Source organism: Martes martes (genome assembly GCF_963455335.1).
Source record: "Martes martes genome assembly, chromosome: 17".
Taxonomy (NCBI): Eukaryota; Metazoa; Chordata; class Mammalia; order Carnivora; family Mustelidae; genus Martes; species Martes martes.
This window is the reverse complement of record NC_137905.1, coordinates 10,081,731-10,104,416: the sequence shown is the minus strand read 5'-3', so window position 1 is coordinate 10,104,416 and position 22,686 is coordinate 10,081,731. Positions and strand designations below refer to the sequence as shown.

The window sequence follows — 22,686 nt, the reverse complement described above, 5'->3', positions numbered from 1 at the left end:
GGGTACATGGTCCCCCCCCATAACTGCTAAGGGTCAGGTCTACGCCTTTGCTGCCAGAAGTCTTGTCACAGTGAGACTTCTCTTGGACGGAAGCTAGGAGGATTTGAGGCCGAGGGTCTCCAGGCTGAGCTGCAGAAATATATTTAAGTGGCCATTAACAAGCCTTGTCTGGTTTGTGGCTCAGATTGGCTTGTGATGGAAAGGCACTAATGGACTGGGGACATTTATTTTCCCCAGACTGATTTACAGAGAGAGGCCACATGAAACTGCTAGAACGAGAGCAGTTGGATGAAAAATGGTCCCAGCCGGTCATGGCTCTATTGGCTGACCTGAAAATGGGCTGAGGGCAGGCCACACTAAAGGAAGCCAACCCACGGTGGGACTCTAACATGTCACAGGGGTGGCACGCATTGGGCTAGGGGAGGGAACTAACATTTGCCGAGCACTTGTTAGCAGCCACACACTGAGTTCCCTGCTGTGTACTTAGTTCCAGTTTATCTTAACGACAACTCAACAATATCAGTATCACTGTCTCTACTTTAAAGATGAGAAGCTGACATTCAGAGACATGGGATGATCTCAAACCACTAATCCAAGTCGGCCTGTTTCTGGACTCCTTACGTTTGGGAGAATCAGAAAGACTCAGTGACAAAGGCACAACAGAGAAAGGCCTGAGAGACCCAGGGGTACAGAGAGGCAGACAGGCCCCAAGTCTGGATTCAGGAATACAAAGAACCATGCTTGCGTTTGACTGATTCAAAGTATAAATGATAAGACTCAAAATGGTACAGTGCCATCTCGCCCTCCCAAAATGGCCATTGTATTTCTAAACCACACCTATGTCCCTCCATTGCTGACGGACGGGACCCTTTAGAGTTCTACTTAAGATCAAATTGCTAGGACTGTTGGTGCAGAATGCCCATGCTGATTAAACAAAATCACCACTCCTTGGATCCACTGAGGACATTCAGGTTCCTTCCTCTGCCCTCTTCGCTCCACTGGGCTATCGCTACATTGACGACTTGACTGTGGAATACCCTCAAATGGCACAGTGTTAAAGTGTCACCGATACGGCCAATCTAATGAAACATGGCCAATATCATCTTTCCCCTGTGTATTCAAATAAACAAGTGGAGCGCGTAAGGTTAAGTGACAGTGACATTTGTAAAGCTGAGAAACTGCTTGGAGGGTCCCTAGTACCCAAGCCAGGAGCCTCTCTGCATGGAGGTGGGAACAAGATGTTCTGGATCACTCCGTTGGATACAGATGTCAGGATTTGACAGGAAGGGATGACTCTGTGCTGACTCACTCTGAGCCCCACTTGGTGACAAGGAGATGGAGATGCTACTTTAGGGATCTTACTTATTCATGGAAGTTTGCATCTGCCCATGAACTGGGTCCTCCCTGGTGAGGGCTGGCGATAGTGACCAAGTCTGCTCTTTATCCAATAATGGGATGGACTTCTTGCCCTCCCAGCAACTGGAGGAAGAAAGGAAGCCCAGAATCAGTGCTTCTATTTCATAGAAAAAGGAAGTACAGAACATCTCATAGAACATCTGGCATACAGCAGGTTCCCATAAATAGTGGCCAGATCTTAATTATATAGCAGGTGGCCCGTGACGGGCAAAGGGAGCAATGACTGATAATCACGCTCATCCTACCCTCTCCTTGCACCATCTTTGGAGCAACAAAGCCCATCACATCGGACCCTCATAACCCCATTAGGTTATCATGCCTACTTTCCAAGAGAGGAAAGTGGGACTCAGAGCTAAGGTGGAAAGAGCGAGAAGCTCCAAGAGTTCTGAGTCCAGACCTGAACTCTGCCTCACCGTGGCTGTGTGATCTTAGTCAAAGAGGACTTTCAACTTGCCCACATCCTCATTTTGGTAATTACACCTACTGTTTTTTGTGTTAGGAAGACTAGCTGATACAGTGCTGACTATCCCTCGCACACAGTGGGTATTCAGGAAAGGTTCTTCCCCTCCGCAGTCACTCAAGCTGTAAAGAGACAGGTGGAAGTGGATGCCGGCCTCTGGCCCTTGGTCCTGCTGTTCTCCCAAACTACACTGGCACCGGGGAGCAGGGCGCTGGCTTTTGAGTCTCAGTCCCAGGGCTGGAATGGATCTGGACTGATCCACATGAGTGGCAGCATGATTTCTCGGGTAGCTGGGGTGCAGAACAGTACAGCCTCTGGAGTTTGGTTCCCTCTCATTCAGAGGAACCCAGATCCCACGACCTTCGGGTCCATCGCTGGCATTCAACGCTGACAACAGAGCTCACCCAGGCATGGGAGAATGGCACCCCCATGACCCCAAGTTCCTGATATTTCTCTTAATAGGGATCTTTTTTGGCACCTTGGCATTTGTCATAGAAGAAGAAGTTTAATTAGATACAAGAGGAGCCTCTTCATAGGAAAAGGGCAGCAGGCGTGTAATCTCAAATTAGTTTGATTCCTCTGTGTGTGATCTCACACAGAAAATCAGTTGGAGCTACGGTATTAAAATGAGTAAATTTAATGTTTGAAGGCCCAGGAGACAAAATATGTGCTTCAATGAAGGAGTCGGTTTCATCTTTGAACGTGATATTTTCTTGATGAAAACACGCAGTCAGCTTCTGTCCTCAGTCCCGGTCTGTCAGTGACCCTTGACCCTCGGCTACGCCTCACCCCTCTGGCATTGTTCTGGAGCCAGGAGCGTGCTGAACAGGGCTTTCCCAGACAGAACCCCCTTGGGAAGTGAAAGCATTGGGCCCTCTTACTCCAGACTTGTCTAAATGGCTGTAGTCCCCAGAGCCCAAGGCAGGATCATTATCTTCTGTGAGGGGAACGATAATGATTCATTTCTTGGGCTGGCATGGACTACACACCCAGACAAGATGAAAGGAAGGATGCTTTTTGGTTATAGTTAATGTCTGAAGTGAAACAGACCTGAATTCCAATCTTGGATCTGATGGTGTTAGCAACCTGTCCAACCTTAGGAAAATGTCTTCAGCTTTTATCGTCTCAGTTTGCTCATCTGTAATGTGGGTATAATTACAGCACCTATGGGGTACTTTTTTGTGGGAGGCTAAAAAGAGATAATATGTCTAAAGTATCTAATAATGGTGATATATTTAATATTTGTTGAATGAAGTCCTTGTCACAATATGTTAAATATGTCTTAGTGGTAGGGAGTAGTAGGGAGGAGACACAAAGAATAGGACATTACAAAGTCCCTCCATACTTCATGAAGTCTTCTGGATGGAGTCCCTATTCAGACTCCAAAGGGTACAAGATCCTTATGTCAAAAATGGCCTGGACAGGATGTGCCATTGCGCCTTGACATATGCAAGAAGGTTCAGATGAATTCCTGAAGGAACAAGAGAGGAAATGGAGCCAAGATGTACTGTGCTCCTACTGTGTGCCAGAAGCTGAGCCAAGAACAGAGATCTTCAAAAAGAAGACCAGTCACTTCTGCTCTGACTTCTCTTTCCTTTATTTCAGTCATGCCAACCATCATGGTGAAGTTGTCTCTGGCCTTCTAGGCTCTCCCCTCTTCCCTTCCATGTTTTGTCTTCTCCTCACAAGGGAGCTTCATGGGCTCCTCCTGCAATGAGCTTCCTTCCTGAGACTAGGAGACATGGTGGCCTTCTGCCGCAGATGGCTCATGCAAGGTTAGCAAGGCCCAATGCAGAGCCCCAACTTTTTTTCCCAATTTTTGAATATCAAGGAAGGAATCTTAATGGCCCTTTGTGAATCCCAAACCAGTCTCTGGATCTCTCTTTCTCTGCCTGACCCAAGGGAATGACGGGCTTGGCCATGTTTGCATCTCGTATCCTCCTACCCTGAAGGATGGAGCATAATGATTGCCCTACTAGGAACACACGAAGTGAGCATGTATGTGTGTGTTGGGGGTGGGGTGGGTAGATACTCTGAAAGGAATGGAAGGCAGTTAACAGAAGACAAGGGTGAGAAACACAATCAAAAACAGAAGACAGGGGTGAGAACTAATCAAAATGGTAGCCACTGTGGGGGCTGGGAGAGTTCAATCTTCACCATAAAAAGTGACGAATCAGAGATGGGACTGGAGAAGCCAGCTCTGTTCCCTATCCTGGGACCTTACAGTCTCAGCACAGAGTGACTGCATCAATTTAGAAAATGACATATATCATATTTTCAGCTTGGAGGCCCACTGTCTTTTAAATCTTGTTGATAATCCTGGAAGTTCTAGAAACTTGCTCTATTATCATTTAACTGGTGAACACCAAGCCTGGTGGTTGGTTAACAGTAGGCACTCAATAAATGTCTGGGGAATGAACGAAAACTTTACCAACTTTCCCCCCAAATGTTAGGTGTAGCTTTCTACAGAAGTTACCATAGCATCAGTACTGACTTGCCTAATACAGGCGGCAGCCGGTCCACGCCCGTGTGGCTTCGAGCTCCCTTCTGTCCCCTCAGCTTCCTCTGACAGGGGGCCTCCATCCCTCCAGCGTGCGGGGCTTGGAGGGGAGGCTTGAGAGGATGCCGAAGGAGCTGTTTGCTGACGGTTTGGTTTCACCTGTCCTTGATACCATCTGTTCTCCCGAAACTGGACGTTTGCTTTTTGAATTCTCTAATAACTACTTGCCCTTAGCTGGGAAGTGTGCGATCTCTGACTTCGCAAGATGCTCTGTCGTTTTCTGCTCACTGACATCCCGCAGCACCGAGTGCGGGAGGCCAGGGATCTTGGAGAGAACCCTGTGGGCTGCGTCTGGGGACTGTTATTCCAGGAGGACTGACTCAAGCATGCCTGTCCCGTGTGTCCAACTGGGGACCCGGGTGTCAGCAGGCTGGACACTGAGACAGTATTTGACCAGACTTAGGCGGCTCATGTCCCAATATGCATAAATACCCCATCGTTACATTGTGCACCTTCACCTCATGCAATGGGATAGGTCAGTTACGTCTCGGTAAAGCTGGAAAGTAAATGCATTATTTCAAACTACTGGGGGAAAAAAACCATCTTTTTAAAACAAGCAGTATAGTATGTCCATAACTCTGTTCCTACCTTCCTTGGTAGGTCTCAGGACCTTCCCCTTCCACACCTGCCAGGTGGGCACAAGGGTTTCCGGCCCCGACACAGGCAGTTCTCCTGTGGCTGCTCCACTGATTCTGACCCCCTCCTCTTGCCCTGTTCTGTCCCTCCTACCACACCCTGGAGCCACCCCACCATGTTTCCCATGTCCTCTCCGTCCCGGGTGGTGTGGCCCTCTGCTTAGGGCCGTGGGCATCCTTTCCACCTGTTTAGGTTAAAAGCAGCCTATGCCACCTTATGTATTCAGGCCTCTGCTGTTCAGAGCTAATAAATGTAACACTCTTTGGTTAATTACTTATCGTCGCTATTATCATAATGGCCTTTATTGAGTATCTATGCTAAGTGTTTTATAGGCATTTCTATGATACAGAACATTTCACAGATGAAGACATAGGATCAAAGAAGTGAGGGAACTTGCTAAAGATCACACAACTAATTAGACAAAGACAGCTGATGTTGATTGAGCCAGGTTTCTCTCTCTCCAGGGCTTCATCTTCCCGGGTTTTATACCCATTTTCCACTGTTCTGTCCTAGACTCAAAGAGGAAGGGTGATTTCACATCACAATCAAGCCGCTCCCTTCCCACCCTGCCCACCCTTGTATTGCCACTGTGGCTTCATCCTGATTTACTCATATTCTCCAACTCACGGTTGGATGATTTTTTTTTTCTTTCCCCCAAAAGGCTTAACTGCTCTTCATGCAGACAGATCCATAGTGGGGTACCTCCACTGGCCCCGACAGCCTTGAGTCCCACACTGAACGCTGATGAGGCTTTCTCTGCTGCCTGTTGTACTCTACAGCCCCCTCTCCTTCCTCCCAAAGCCCACACACCGGCTTCTTCCAAAAGACTCTCCATCAAGTGACAGACTTTCCTTTTTACTTTTTTTAAGATTTTATTTATTTATTAGACTTTCCTTTTTTATTCAAAAAAAGATTCCTTGTCTAAGATCAGAAACAATTGTTTTTCATTTGTCCACACTCCACCTAGTTCCATCAGCTCATGGGGAGCTATTAATTTTATATTATTCCTGTGACTGGTCTGAGTGATCTTGTAAATGGATACTTTTTTACCCTCCCCGCTAAACTCACTGACATAGGACTTATTGGGGACCTAGTAATAAGCTCTGAGTCCGCATTCTGCAGCCGGACCGCAGGACGTGAAATGCGGCTAGTCACGCGCCCACCCTCTGGAAGGGTTTCTCTGCCTTCAGATCGTGGAGAGCCTTCGGTGTGCGACTGCAGAGGGGTCTTTCCTCTGGGACCGCTCTTCCGTAGGAGGTAAACAGCAAAGGCAATTTTCACCCTCCTACTCCCTCGGAGCCCCAAGCTCTCGGTCCTCCGCCAACAGCACTTGCAGGAGACTCGACTTCTTGCTTTTGCTCTTTTAACATTGTCTTTGCTTTTCCTATTTTTCTTCTTCCCTTTTGTACCCTTGATGTAGTTGGGTCTGTTCACTCTCCAACAGAAGCCCAACTTCCAAAATAATTTCAAAGCACTGTCAGATTCTACGGAGTCCTTTGGAAAACACCAAAGCTGGATCCACTTGTGCTCCAGAGAAAATCCTCTCAAAAATTTCCTCTCCACATCTCCATCCCCCCTGGGCCTCCTGCTAACCTCCAGACTGGCCCCCCGCTACTCTTCAGACTCCCCCAGACTCTCAAATCCCGCCCTTGGATCTCCTGTCTTACACATTTATCTCTGCTCCCCTTTCACGCCTCTTCTTTTATCTTCCAGAAGTAAATCTTTGCTCTTCCCAAGCACATCAATCAAGTAGGACTTTGATCCTGTCCGTTCCCCTCCTTCCTGCTACACCAGCGTACACGCCAAGGCTGCATGGCCGAGGTCATCCCCTTCAGCAAGAAGGAAGGGAAGAGCTTGGATCACTCCTAGCTATTTTCCCACAGATACCTTCCGTGGACGCATTGCTTTTACAAGACCAGAACACACCCCGTGCTAAGCAGTGAGCACAGAGAGGTGGGTTTTAAGACCAGCCCTGCCTCGGAGTTGCTCAGAGTCTATGGGGAAGACAGCAGGGTCGTGCTTCTGCTACCACCTCCTTCTTAGGATAATCCCACTTAAATATTAATTAGCTAACCTTAAAAGTTCAGTTCCCTCATCACTCTGGCCCCATGTCGAGTGTTTGGTAGCCACATATGGCCAGTGGTTGGACAGCACAGATGCAGACATTTCTACCACTGCAGAATATCCAGCTGGGTAATTTGCAGCTCTAGTCTTCACCTTATCTTTTCGTACTGAAACCACTCTTTCACTAAACACTGTTTTTATCAGTAGTGATGACTTAGGGGATCACTGTCATGTTAAAGCCAAAATGGACTGTTTCTCTATGGGGCCCTCACCCTGCTGGGTCGCCAGTGAGACGTTAAGCAGGAACCGCTTTGCACTGTCTGACTCTGCCTTCTCAACTGCCTTCTCCCTGCCGCTGAGAGGTGGGATGAGAAAAAAGAGTTTGGGAGAACAGGAGCAAAGGATACACCCCTTCCTAAGTGATATGTCTCTGGGGACACCTGCAAATGGGGATTCCTGCAAAGCGAGTTAGGAACTGCCCTCTCTGTGCGAGCTATGACCCTTGTACCATCTCTTGTTTTGGGGAGTGTCACACCATGTAGTCACTTATTTGTTGATCTCTGAACTCCTGGGAAGGAGAGCCACCATTGTCACCGCTGTAACATTCATGCTGAGGCAAGCCCCCAGGGGTGGAGGGGCTGCTGAATTTAAAGGGAATTAGACTGAATGTTCTACATAACCAACCACTGCCAGATGCCTGTTTGAAGTCAGAGACTCCATCAACATCTAACTATGGAACACAGAGATTTTAACCTTTTTAGGAACCTTCTCGGGAACAAATACCTGCTGTGTCCCCAGGAGAGGCTGAGAGTAAATGAGGAACTCCAGGTCCAGAAATCAAGGGGTTAGTCTTGGCATCAAGGAGAGCTTGTTTTGGACCCATCAGTACCATACTTTTCTGCTTCTGCTGAAAGCTGGCTCTTGATATTTCGATTTTCAATCACTGGCCATTTGGTTCCATTTTCGGAATACTACTGAAGTAGGTTTTGAATACTAATTTGGACATAGGGTTGGCATATATTTCCTCTCTCAGAGGGAATGAAACAGACATGTACAACACTAGCCCAGACTACACTGCCCTCGTCATCATCTATAATTTGTGGATCAGGAACAGTGGGCGGGGGGACGGGGGCAACAACAGTATTATTGACTTCGTAAGCAAAATGGTAGATTACAAAGGACATCAAAAGTGCCAGGGAGCTCTGTGTGTCTCACATGGCCGGCAGTGGTCTGTTTATCTGAAAACAGTGGTTAGAGAGGGTGGGCAGGGTCACGGTGGAGCCAGATGTGGGGGGCCTGTGTCAGGAACCACAGGCCAGTGATGGGGAGAGCAGAGCCTGAGCATTACTTCCAACCTTCCCACCGCTGATGGCACACAGGTGGCTTCTCTCTCCTGAGGTCCATCCAGGACAATTCTGGCTGCTCTCCAATGAGAGGCGCCATTTGAAATCTGCGTTAAGAGGTGTCCTTGTTTTAGACAATGAGTGTTTTTTTCCCCTCCCCTAACAGATTGCTATCAGTCTTGAGATAACAGAACGGGTGCTTACACAAACCCAAAAAGAAAAAAAGAAGAATTTGGAAGCCAGATTTTCTGAGATCAAGGCCTATTGTCCTGGGCTTTCTCAAGTTATCAGCTGGGATGAAGAAACAAAAACAGAAATGTCAGCACTGGGGAGATGAAGGAATGACTCAGACATCTGCTTCTTTGCCCCCGCTTGGATTGGGAGTTAAATACTTTGATGAACACAGCGGCAGCAGGAGAAGTGCAGTGTAAGGAGGGCGCACCTCCCCCTCCGGGTGCGGCTTGTGCTCGGAGCACAGCCTCACGGTTGGCCCTCCTTCCTGGTGCTCTGGGAGCTGGCCGAGGCGCCTGTGGACACTCCCCAAGCCGAGGGAATTCCACACTTCCCACCCGGAGTCTGACAGTGTTCTCCTCCACGGCCGCGTCCCTCCCAGCATTCTGTGACCTCCGACTTCCCACAGACCCATAGAAGGCCCCGAACTCCTAGTTTTCAGGAACCTTCCCAAGTATTCTGACAATCCATCTGCCTAACCCTTTCTCGTCTTTCTTAGGTCTGTCCCCTCCTGGGTGCTGTGCTCCCTTCAATGCCTGCCTTTCCCTCTCCTCTTATTTTCTCAGGTCCTGGCTTAAAGATTTCATTCTCTTTTCTTCCATTGGTTATAAAACCTCTGGACCTTTCCTCCTCAGGGGCCACCATACAAAGGAGCTCCATAAATATGTACCATCAGTGACAGCTGCTCTGTGCCCACAAGGGAATAAAACCTAGAAAAGGAAGAATGTGCCTCCCGTCTTACAGTGGATATTGGGTACACCACCCAGAACCCCTCTGAGGACCCAGGACCTGGAGTGATGGTGGCTAACCCCTCCTGGCGGTGCCCCTGTGCTCTCTCTCCAGGGGGCAGCTCTTATGCGGGACTAGCTGATGTGAGGGTATGAAGGCCTTGTCCCCTGGCCTTGATTCACGATGACATGAGGGACTATCCCAGCTCTGGAACTTTCTGTGGATAAACTGAGTCTTTTTTACTACCACATCAGTGTCAAACTTTCTTCCTCTACTCAGCCAGCTGCCTTCAGGAGCGCATGGGTATTGTTTCTGGAGGTCTCCCCCTCACACCTCCTTGCCTGCTAATCTCGGGCTCAGAGGCTGCTTCCCAGGAAACCTGACCTGTGACACCTTCTTTGTGTTGTGATGGTGGAGGTGAGGGGGTGGGAGGGTGACAATGCCAGCAGCTCACGTTTATTGAGTATTTCACTGTGCGTGAGGTGCTCTGTGTCACATGCCCTGTCATACACCATCCACACCAATACCCTGCACGGTGAGCAGCTTGCTACCCCATTTTGGAGATGAGTAAACAAAGGCTCAGGGATTTCAAGCAGCTCACTTGAGAGGGGGCCAGAGGGCTAAAGCTAAGGATCTACATTTAGCTTCGGTGGTTGCAGAGGACAACCAGGACAATTCCTGGGGGACTCTTTTCTGGGGGTCAGTGTCCTGACTTCATGGTGATCTTGTGGGACAGCGTATGTCTGGTAGCTGTGTGAGCTCTCTTGCCTATCCTCTATAAAGCCACCCATCATGCCGTACTGTAAGCAGCTTTTATCGTTTCGAGGCCCCCTGTTCACTCCGGGGAGCCAAGCCTTAGGATACGCTCAGGAGGTAGGAAGTGCTCCATGGGACAGATGAGTCAAGGAGCTGGGAAATCTGAGTGATGCTCTCTCAGAAGCAAAGCCCAGTAGCCAAAAGCACAGCCCTGGACTCACATTATTTGCTTTCGCACCTTGGCTTCGGGAACCTCAGTGTACCTTGGTTTTGTTCCTGTAAAATGTCGTAATATGAGCGATCCCCTAGCATTGTTTTTATCGTTGTAAAAATTATGCTTCTAAAACACTTAACGCCATGCCTGCTATGTGATAAGTATCCCCGAAATGTTATCTAGCCACAGATAATTCCTTTCGTCCCCATGCCCCATCCTCAGAGAAACCAGAATGCGGGTTTCCACATATCTGCCAGTTTCTGGTGGGGAGGGGGCCCTCCAACTGTCACAAAGCCCTATGAAAGAACATGGTCTCACTGAGTGAGTACTGGTTACACGTGAATTCAAAGGGTGTTGGACATGTTTCAGAGAACGTAGGAGCTCATGACTTCAAGAGGCTTAAAACATGTCGGTTAGTCCTATGTTTTAGATTCCCTCCCATGATGTCTTTCATGATCTTCACAAAAACCCTAAGTCACCAAGAACGTGACAACCTCTATTTTTATTTGCAGTTTGGGTATAGGCGTTAGTGGTGTGATAACCACATTTTCAGAGGATACAAATTTGGGAGGAAGAGCCAGTTTTTTGGATGAAAGAATGAGGATCCAAAAAGAGCCAGACAAATTGGCATAATGAGGCTAATCTAGTAAGACTGCATTTCACAAGGATACGTATAATCCTTTGGACCAGGATCAAAAAATTCAAGGGCCCTGGAGGACAGTGAGAGAGCTTTCCATTTTCTTATCTATTTAATCATCGTCTATTAATTTTTACCTTGCCTCATTCCAAAAAGGACTTGAAGTAGCTTAAAAAGAAAGGATACTGCAGCCAGTTCCCTAAGTGGTCCCCAGATCAGCCGTAGCGGCGTCACCTGGAAACCTGCTAGAAATGCAGAGTCGTGGACCTCACTCTAGACCTGCTGAGTCAGAAACTCAGCAGGAAGGCCCCGCAATCTGTGTTTTAACAAGCCCTCCATTAACAAGCCATAATAAAGTTTGAGATGCATTATATTATAGTTTAAGATTATTTTTTTTAAGATTTTTTAAAAAAATTCATTCGACAGAGATAGACACAGCGAGAGAGGGGACACAAGCAGGGGGACTGGGAAAGGGAGAAGCAGGCTTCCTGCTGAGCAGAGAGCCCAATGTGGGGCTCAATCCCAGGACCCCAGGATCATGACCTGAGCAGAAGGTAGACACAACGACTGAGCCACCCAGGCGCCCTAAGATTTTTTTTATTTTTTCTTGACATGGAAACTCCAAAGCATTCAGAAAGTTAAGATGAAGTTGAGTGTTAGGATGACAGAGAGAACAAAGACCATAACGTCCTGCAGCTGGATAAGGGCAGGGGGAGTGCTGCAAATCTGGCTTGGAGCTTCCTACGAGCCAATGCAAAGAAAGGAATATAATGAGCTTATAAACTGCTGGGATTGGAAGATCCATACAAACCAGTCCTTGTGCGGATATTCCTGTCTTCATAAAGAAGCAAATGTATCCCGTAACAAATGATATGCTCAACAATATTCCCTCATAGGTCAAAGAACAGGTTTCTGAAGAGGACTGGCCGTCTCTTAATTGAATCAATGACGAGGCAATACTTGGGATTTCTGTCGGGTGTGAGATCAGAATGTATGATGGAGTTCTGCTGATCTGTGTCAACAGAAGTAAGCTGCTGGAAGAGGGAGATTTTCATCACACTGTTCTCTGTGTGCTGGTCTGACAATGTTTGGAGTCTCATGGCCAGTGCTGAGGGTCCCGACAACCAGAGGAACGAACTAAGAGGCAGGAGATCTACAATCCTTCCATATAAACACCCCCTCCCTTCCTTTCACCTAGAGAATAAAAGACAAGGAGAACCTCTCCATATCTCCTTGCCTCTTTTTGGCTAAATGTCTTTGGGCCAATTTCATTTCAAATTGGAAAGTTAATAAACTATAGCTGGTTCTTCCATTGTCCGCTCAGTGGTGTCCTGTAACGAATCACTTGTGTCTTCTTCAGTATTATTAGCATATCCAAAAGCAACGGACAGCTTCCAGACCAGGAGCCTTGAGGACAAGAATACAGACTAGTCCACCATGGTGTTTGGTTAACAGAGTGACGGCCCCAGCAGTCAAAAGCGCAGGATTGGAAGTCGTATGAAAAGGGCTCGTATCCCAGTTCTGTCACCAACTATACAACCTCAGGCAAGGCACTTCATCTTGTCCGTGCCTCTCCTTCCTCGTGCACAAAACGGAGACTGAAATGGTCCACGTGTTAATACATGCAACAGCATCGTCACCGGAGAAACATTTGTTGAGTCTAGCAGAACGTACAATGAGGGCAGCTAAACCTCTCTCATGACACATTACAGGGTTGGCATCCCTCACTTAGTAGATAGCAGAAAATAAAGTATAGAGACTATGGCTGGCTTGCCTTCCTTCTAAGTACAACCTAAGCATCCCAAATCAGTGTCTTTTTCTAAGACCACCAAGTATCCCTTCCTGTTTACCTAAGCTTTTTTTTTTTTTTTAAGATTTTTAAATTTATTTATGTGAGAGAGAGAGTGAGGTGGTGGGGGTGGGGAGCAGAGGCAGAGGGAGAAGCAGAGAAGCAGGCTTCCCATTGAGCAAGGAGCCCAACACCTATCTTGATCCCAGGACCCTGGCTCAATCCCACAACCCTGGGATCATGACCTGAGCTGAAGACAGATGCTTCACCAACTGAACCACCCAGTCACCCCACCCTTCCCCCTACCCCCCATTTACCTAAACTTTGGTTTGATACTATCTTAAGGAGAGCACGCAGGACAAAGGAGCACCAAGTAAACAGTTTGAGAGACCCGGGGAGGGCCTCAAAGGCTCAGCCAAGGCCCCACCGTGCACGGATGACCATATCTACTTATATCTAAGAGTTCATGGTGTCGGGGTTACACAATAAACAAGGAGTGTGAAGACCTTGATTCAATTCAAGTCTCAGCTCTGCCATGTGCTAATTGGTGTTGTCTTTGACAAGTTAGGTTTCTTATCTAAGGAGTCTCGTTATTCACATCTATTTAATGGGAATAATAACATACACACTTGTTGCCTTTCTGGGATTGTTACAAGGCTTCATGAGATGTGTGTGAAAGCACATTGCAAACTGCACTGTCCTGTGACGTAACAGAGTGTAATTTTGTAAAGGGACTACCCCACATTTCCCTGTGTCTTCTATCACGTCTCTCATCCTTTTCTTTGAGATTTTGAGGGTCCCTTTGTCAAACCCGTCTTCATTCCTTCAGACTGCAATGTCTTGGTAATAACCCTTTAAATATAGCCTTGGAGTAACAGTATGGGAGGAACAAATTAAGGTGTTCTTTATTAAAATTATAGTAATCTTTGAGAAAAGATTACCTAGCAGAACATTTTATTAAGCACTTTCCAGCACTATTTTATTTATTTATATATATATTTTTTGCAACAATCTTAAATGTTTATGAACCATATAAGCATTAGGTAATAGAGAAATCTGAAGCTTACCCTCTATGTGAGCCCGGGTCACGAAAATAGTCCTTGCCATCCCCAAACAATGTCTCAGTGAAAATCAGATTATCTTAGAGAATACTGGAAACTATAATTAAGAATATGTATAGTTTAGCAAAAGAAAAGTGTTAGACCCCCGCTGAAGTCCATGGTTTCACACTTCACTGTCTGTGTGGCCTTGGGCCAATAAACTTATTATCTCTGCACAGTGTCACTGGTTTTGTTTTTTAAAAAAATGAGGTCAGGGTGCCAGTGGGTTAAGCCTCTGCCTTCGGCTCAGGTCATGATCCCAGAATCCTAGGATCGAGCCCCGCATCAGGCTCTCTGCTCCTCAGGGAGCCTGCTTCCCCGCCCCCCCTGCCTGCCTCTCTGCCTACTTGTGATCTCTGTCTGTCAAATAAATAAATAAAATCTTAAAAAAAAAAATGAGGTCAATAATGTCTGTCCAGTGGATGATTTAGGGTTATTGATTACAGTATTTGTTTTACTTTGTGTCTTTTGGTTTCGTGAGATAGGGACCACACACGTAACCCAAACAAAGGGGTTCTGTTCTAAAGACAGGTGTAGAGTAGCAACAGAATTCTTGAATCAGAGGGCAGGAGGCACACCGGGCCTGGGCCGCCCCAAGTATGGAGACTGGACATTCTCACTCTTGGCAACCTGGCACCGAAATCTGGGAAGCCCACCTTGGGGCAGGCTGCTGGGTTGCTTCTGTTGCTCTTCCAAGTCTTTTCCCTTTAATTTCCCTACATACTGGCTTTTTCACTTCTGCCTTCCCAGAGCGCAGGTCAATGGGGCCCTCGAGCTCAATTTTATCTTCTGATGTCCTTCCTGATGAAAAGTTGTTTTTATTGATATGTGTTTCCTAATTCAGAATTTTGGAGAGAACACTCATAAGAAGCAATGGATTCCTGCTTAGGTTAGACATGGCCACTCCTCCAACCTTGGACCCACCACTGGTGCAATCCGCTGTCGAGAGATAAGTGATAAACATGGCCCCTAGGACACGTCGCTTCAGCCAGGGCCGTAGGTGAGGTTCCCATGAAGAGATGCTGTATGTAAGCGTTCAAGTTCTAGACTTTGCTTGCATTCAGATCCTGACTTTGACCATTTCGAAAGGTGAGACCATCAGCAAGTTACTTCCTCTTGCTCAGTCTCTGTTTTCTCATCTGAACCATAGGTGTGATAGTTCGGACCTCGTAGGAGTATTGTTGAGTCTTAAATAATGAAAGTAAACTACTTGGCACAGTTCTTGCCACAAACTGAACCCTCAGTAAAGGCTCGCTGTATCCATCTCAGGAGCAGGTGCGTGGACGGGCACCCTGCACTAGGTCCGGTACAGCATGTAAAGGTACGCCATTAATAAATGTTCACCACTCTTTGTGTGGGCATGAACACTGGCCCATCCCCCATCCCCTGGAATATACCCACTTCCTGTTTCTTTCCTGACGACAGGCGGCATTCTCCATGACCCCAGCAGAATCCCTGCTTGTCTCACTGCGGAAATGGGATGCTACGGGCTTTTCTAAAGTCGGTCTTGCTTGGCCTTTCTCGGTGGATGTGCGCAGCTGGCTCTCAGCTTACAGTATGCCCACGTCATGCTGGATGGGGGTCCAAGGCGGCCCGACTGAACAGCATGACAAGTGTCTAGGATGCGACCTCCAGGGGGGCTAGCAGGTTTATAGAACTGTCAAGTAATTTCTTCTGGCACTGCTCCATCAGGGTCTTGGGAAATCATAGGTTTTCACACAAAGGGAAACACTGAGCTAAAATATGCAGGAAACGAGATGGAGTGCTTGATCTGGGACATAGAAATTCCTTTTATTGTTAGGCGGTGATGCTTGCTTTATTTGGTTGGTTGGAAAATGGGCTGTTTCACACAAGTGAAGCGTATGGGTATAGCCAAGTTTTCCTATCACAGTTCTGAAACTGTTTTTAACTCTTGTTTAATGGGAGTCTTCCTAAAACGTATCATGTACTTCTGCCTTCTCAAGAGAAGATACACATCTGAATGCTAGCGTTTATTGGATACTTACTGTGTACCTGGCATCTTGCTTAGGCATTTACCTGTCACTCATTTTCCCGACACCCCTGTGAGACAGGTATGACCGTAGCCTGCACTTCACTGACCAGGAAACGGAGGCTCGCAGAGGCTAAGGAACTGGTCCGAGGTGACGTGGGCGAAAGTGGTGGAACCGGGATTGGTGCCCAGGCCGCTCCGAGCTCTTAAGAACCTGACCGTGCTACTGGAGAACAGTTTGGTTGATCAATGACCCTACGAACTGTTAACCATCAAAGTGTAGGATCTCTGGAAGTCTACATGCACATCTCGGAAATGTGTCCATTTCCTGTGGCCAGGAAAACTTTGAGAAGGTGGCCGCCCTTGAACCCACCTTTCAAGGAAGTCATCCTCCTCATCGTTACCCATTCTCTGTGGGGGACACTGATGACCAGGAGACCTAGGTAGAATTTGATGTTTCCTTGGCTCCAAGGTGGCTGAGGAAGGAATGGGCAAGCTGTGTTTCAAAAGTGGTTCGAGTCATCTTGCTTGGAAAAGAAGTTGTGGCCAGACCTTGGACCAGACCGAGGAGTTTTCATGCCTGTTCCCTATAACCTGAGTCTTTCTTAGAATGGTGGCTTTTGAAAACAGTTAGTACATTAGAACATCCGGTGAAAAATATGTGTTTTCTCATTTGATTAGTAAATGAGTGTTCAACGCAGTTTCTAAGACTAGCTCTTAAAAAGAAAACAACAGTTTGGAGCATAGATGTTATCATTAAAATCAAGTATATGATTTTCCAAGGGGATGGCTTAATATATTTTATCTTACTTTATTTTTTTGGCTTAATATATTTTAATGATAAGTAACGTATTTCAAAAGTAATATGTTAATAGAAAAGACCTGGTCCCTTTTCTCATCCAGAGAGAACTAAGATTTTTGAAACATACCCTCCAGCACCAATCTGTTTGATCTTACTTCCAGTTACAGTCCCCCAGTTGGATGTAATGTAGTCCCCTGATGGCTCCTACTTGCCATTATGGGTGCTGTGGATGGCACAGTGCTGGTATGAGTTTGTGTGCTGACTGATATGTGAGGTTGTTTTGAGACCTTTTGAATCTGTCCTTTTTCGCTCTCTCTTCTCGTGGACTGGCTGATGGTCATGGTGTCTGGCTGCTTTCCATGTGTCTTCTTATAACTCCTTCCTAGTATATTCTTTCCCCACGAGGAAATGTTAGCATGGCTAATGACCAGGTTAGCCAACACCTGTTGTTAGAGTAGGAGTAAGCAGGCTCTGTGAGAACACAAAGGGGCTGCCTTGTACATCGGAGGGTAACGTCCGCTATGGCTATTCTAACTGCCAGGAAAGCATCCCTTGTCTGTAGAGATAATTGCTTTTGCTTTATTAATGACTTCCAGTCAAATGACTTACTATTAGGCATATTTTTCAAGAAATAAAAAAAAAAAAAAAGAAAAAGAAAAAGAGAAGAGAGAGGAGTGGGGGAAGGGAGAGAGGTCCAAGAAGGGGACGGAAGAAAAGGCAAGCCAAGTGCATTCTCTTGGATTCCATTCTGAATGTCTCTCTTTTTACATTTGCCATTCACAGTGGTTTAAATTTCATTGACTTGATGGTGCGACAGGGGAACATCGACAACCCTCCCAAGACCCCCCTGGTGCCAGGATTTGAGTGTTCTGGGATTGTCGAAGCTCTGGGGGACAGCGTGAAAGGATATGAGGTAATGTGCTGACTAATGATGGAAGAAAGTCATATCCATTTGGAATCTGTTGAGATATAAAAGATGATGAAAAAAAAGTCTGAGAGAATCTATGGTGTGTGTTATTATTGTCATCTCACTGGTAGGTTTTACTAACATGTTTATAAATTATAGGATTTCCCACATGCATCATGCCTTTCTCGTGTACTGTCTTGGTTGCTCCTGGGGACAGCCTGGTGAAGTGGCCAGGGAAAAATGTGTCTTCCCCTTAATTCATGCAATACAGCTGTTGACAAGAATATCTGGCCTTGGATTAACTAGGCTTGCATAACCCCTCACCCTCTCCATGGCTCCCATTTTCCCACCACCTCAGGCTGAAAAACCAACTACAAAACATAGAAGTTGGGGGGCGCCTGGGTGGCTCAGAGGGTTAAGCCTCTGCCTTCGGCTCAGGTCATGGTCTCAGGGTCCTGGGATCGAGACCCACATCGGGCTCTCTGCTTGGCGGGGAGCCTGCTTCCCCCTCTCTCTCTGCCTGCCTCTCTGCCTACTTGTGATCTCTCTCTCTGTGTCAAATAAATAAATAAAATCTTTAAAAAAACAAAAACAAAACAAAACATAGAAGTTGGGCAGAAATATCCTCTGTATTTCATAATTTGGTTCCTTTCAGTATCTACTTAACTGATGCATTTAAGTAATCACTTATAAATGATTCTTTTTTTTTTTTAAGATCTTATTTCTTTATTTGACAGAGAGAGCGATGACAAGCAGGCAGAGTGGCAGGCAGAGGGAGAAGGAGAAGCAGGCTTTCCGCTAAGCAGGGAGCCCGTTGTGGGGCTCGATCCCAAAGGCAGACGCTTAACTGACTGAGTCACCCAGGCGCTCCTTATTAATGATTCTTTTGGACACTGGGAAAGTGACATTTTTGAATGATGATTTTTAAAGGCACAGGGTAGAGATACTCGCCAACGAAACAGAACTGGCCAGGGGTTGATGGCTTTGGGAACAGGGCAGTGGATAAAAAGCGTTATTATATTTTTCTATTTTGTACGTGTTTGAAATTCTCCATAATAAAAAATTTTTAATCGATGAAAAGATATATGACCCTTCCTACCACTGTAATGCAAATCAAATAGAATCCGGTCTCCAAAAACTGAAAAACTGTGGGCAAATCAATCGCACAAAATTGCAGCAGTTTGGAGTGAGAAAAACCAATGCCGCCAATCAGGTCCAAGAGCTCTTGCTCATAACTTAAGTGCTTCCTTAGGGAGAAATGAACAGAGCTAACATTTGAGAGTCCACCATAACCAGAAACATGGGCGAGTCATCCTTCTTCAGGCTCACCACAATGCTGAGAGGTAAAGGTTGTTATTATCCCCTTGGAGATGAAGTTCAGAAGGGTACAGTTGTTTCCAATGAGGCCAGAGAGATAACAGGACATGGATTCAAGTCACCAGATCTTCACGCCTGTTCCAACCTGCAAATGCTGCAGAGCTAAATGCAGAAAGGAAAATCCTATAAAGGCAATGCCAAAATGCCCTTGGCCTTGAATTGGAGCCTGCGGCTCAGGCTCAGTGCATCTGAGCCTCAATAGCCTCTGAAAATATCGATTATGTTCCAAATTCCCTGGGAGGAATGTCTGAAAATTCTCACCCCACACATCAGTCTTTTTGTCACTGGTTTCCAGATAATACAGCAGAAAAGTGTTAGGAAAGACGTAAACGCACTTCCGCCTTCCTTTCATATGACTTTGCATTTTCTGTCCCCAGGTTAGCAACAGATCCAGAGGCAGCGCCATCTCTCCCCAGCAGTGCTGCGTCTGAGGAATAGTATCTGTTCTTCACTCCTCCACCTAGTCCCGAAGGAGAAGCTCACACTCCTCATGCTATTAATCCTGAGCCTTGCACAAATACTCCATTATTTTAGAATATAACAGTAGACAGTGATGTCGTTGGCCTTGGCTTCGAAGGAGGACATACAGTGCTTGATTATATATTTTTTCCTTTATATGTGATCTCTCTTCCGCTGCTTAGGCCCGGCTTACTTCCTGTCAGTCCTCCCGTCACCCCCAGCCCCCTCCAGTGACTTTCAGCTGTACAAACAAATGACAGAAGCCACCTATAGGTTTCCAGTCTGGGTGCAACTTAGGGGAAAACCGATACTAATATTCCGCCTGAAATTTTGACTTGAGATTTTCAACCACATCGGAGACGGACTATCACAGGGCAGCACAGTGAATAGCTTTCTTGGTCTGATGCATTGCAGGGGAGGTTTGCAAAGTCGTCTCCAGAGGCACAGCCATAAAGGAAAAATTGGGGCTCCGTCACCCAGCACCGCTTTCTTTTTGTTAACAAAATGAAACAAGGATATTAAAAAAAATAATAATAAGCTGCCTACCTCTGGACTCAGACTAGATCTGATGTGATGGCTAAACCACTCTTGGCATTTTTATAAGGAAGCGATGGTGCAAAGCTGAAGGAGAGCCCTGGAGCGCTCAGCCCTGCTGGGATGGCTGTGACTGTCACTGTCAAGGTGGCTGAACTACTCTTCACTGCCCTCTGTGTTGACACTGGGGCCATCAGCTACCCCGCAGTACTATGTGTCTTTGGGTTTGCACCATGCTGTGCAGAAGAGGATGCCAGTGTTAGAACTTGGCTATCCTCTGGTCCAAGCGGGGAGCAGACTGGACATTTAAGATGATAATTCCCAGCATTCAGCAGCTGGTCTTCAACCCCTCTAGGGATTGGGACACTCACTGCTACTGGGACAGCCTCTCCTTTACATCGGTTCCTTCATTAGACAGCTGTGCCTTCTACTTTGTGAGACACAGTGGGTCTGTGTTTCGTGTGTTCATTGACCTGTGAGTTCCATGAGACCAGAAACCAGTCGGTTGCAGAAATCAGCAACACTGACTGTTCTTTCCTCACCTTGCATGCATCAGGCCAAGTATGCTGTATGTACATTATGTTACTTACTTTCCCTAAGGACCCCTTCCTAATATATGGAAGAAACGTAAAGAGTTACACTAATATTCCCAGAGGCGGTCGGTCCACCTGGTGTGCACCCTTAAAGAACTCTGTCTTCTTTGCAGCACTTACCCCAAGTGTGATGGATTAATCATTTGTATCTGGAGTCAGCCTTTCGAGACTCAAATCCTGTCTCAGCTACTCCCTAGCTACATGACCTTGGGCGTGTGCCTTCATCTCTCTTGGCCTCCATTTCAATGTCTGTAAAATCTATAACCGTTCATCTGTAATGTGAGCTCTTACGGGCCCATCTCATAGGCGGCTTCTGTTGTCATTTGTCGAGTAGGGGAAGAAGGGGAAGAAGAGAAATGCTAAGCTGTAGAGAAAACAGGAGACTCCGTTATAAATACATAAAACTAAAGCACACGTAAATGGAAGCCATTCATTTACTGAAACTTCACTCTGACCACAGTGATTTGAATATTGTGTTTGAAAGTCACAGTCCAAGCAACTAACATCAAAGGGCAGAGTGGTTCAACTTCACCAGCGCTCCGCAGCGCCTACAAGCTGCTACCATCGGTTCACTCATTTCTATTTCCCTTTAATGACGATATGCTATGAAAAAACTTAGCAATCCATCATAACCACTTTAAAGAATGCTTTTTTCTTTTTTTTTTTCCATGACGTCTGGCTATGTAAACAACTGGTAAAAAGAACACAGTACTCAGCCATGCCTTCATAGGGGTTTTGTAAAGATGAGATGAGTTAAAACACGTGACACCCTTAGGACAATGCCTAATGTATAATACATGTCCAAAAAAGGGCTGGTTGTTTTTCATACCCCATGGCACCCTCCTGTTTTGCTCTAAGTAAGTCTGGTTGTTCTCGTTCAGTCTCCTGCACTTAGGTTTACACACGCCTCTGATGTACCCCATCTCACGTCTACTGTGATCTGTAATCCTGTGCTAACCTTTGATGCAAATGCCCCAATAAACTAGCCTGGCAGGGAATCCCTATGGAGTGGCAGAAAACAAATGAGAGTAGATTTTACTCTCAGCTCTGCCTGTTTAAATTTCCTTGTGGCTTAGTTCTCCTCGACTCCAAAACAGAGATGAGACTCAAGGCTGAGTTGGTAAAATGAGCTTCCAACACTAACATGCTACGGGCATGATGTGATGACATTGTACATTTATGCTTGGGAAGGGGGGAGAGAACCTGGCTTCCGTGGCCTCCAGCAAGTTTTCATAGATGGGCTTCAGAGCATCCACGAATGCCTTGGAATTGGGAGGCAGGTGAGGGTGAGCGTATTTGAGGGTTTGGTTGTTTTCTTTTGTTTTGTTTTTTTCTGGGAAGGAATCTGTAGTTTCCATTAGGTTTTTAAAGGGATTTGAGAAGTCTTGGGGTGCCTGGGTGGCTTAGTTGGTTAAGCATCTGCCTTTGGGTGAGATCATGAGCCCAGGGTCCTGGGATTGAGCCCCACATCAGGCTCCCTACTCAGCGGGTAGCCTGCTTCTCCCTCTCCCACTCCCCCAGCTTGTGCTCTCTCTCTCTTTCTCTCCCTCTCTGCATCAAATAAATAAAAACTTAAAAAAAAAAAAGGATTTGAGAAATCTTTTAAAAAAGAATAAGAAGTTTCCATTAACCTTGTGCCTCCCCATTCCCAGATTGGGGACCGTGTCATGGCATTTGTCAATTACAATGCCTGGGCAGAGGTGGTCTGCACACCAGTGGAATTTGTCTACAAGATCCCAGACGACATGAGCTTCTCAGAGGCTGCCGCATTCCCCATGAACTTCGTCACAGCCTACATGATGCTGTTTGAAGTTGCCAACCTCCGAGAAGGGATGTCTGTGCTTGTGCACTCGGCTGGTGGCGGCGTGGTAAGTCGGTTGGTTGTGCCTCCTCTTCCTCAAAATCATAATGGTGAGAGTGGACTGAGAGCCAGCTGGCAGTGAGATTCCTACGTGAGCTATGTCTGTTAGTGGCTATGATCTCTGTGGTTGTGGATGAAGCCCACGTGCGTGGCAGAGCTCATACAGATGACTTTGTTGGGGGTAGGATGAGCGTCTGGAGTCTGAGAGGTCTCCGAGATGGCATGTTA

At 46.5% G+C, this 22,686-nt stretch overlaps 1 protein-coding gene across 1 annotated transcript in view; it reads left to right on the top strand.

Annotated features, from left to right (window-relative positions):
* Positions 1-22,686, top strand: part of VAT1L (vesicle amine transport 1 like) — a 137,738-nt gene that overhangs the window by 4,584 nt on the left and 110,468 nt on the right. Inside the window, exons 2-3 of the mRNA XM_080829032.1 lie at positions 17,511-17,640; positions 22,250-22,465. Of these exons, the coding sequence (XP_080685158.1) occupies positions 17,511-17,640; positions 22,250-22,465 (346 nt within the window). The remainder of the gene's footprint in view (positions 1-17,510; positions 17,641-22,249; positions 22,466-22,686) is intronic.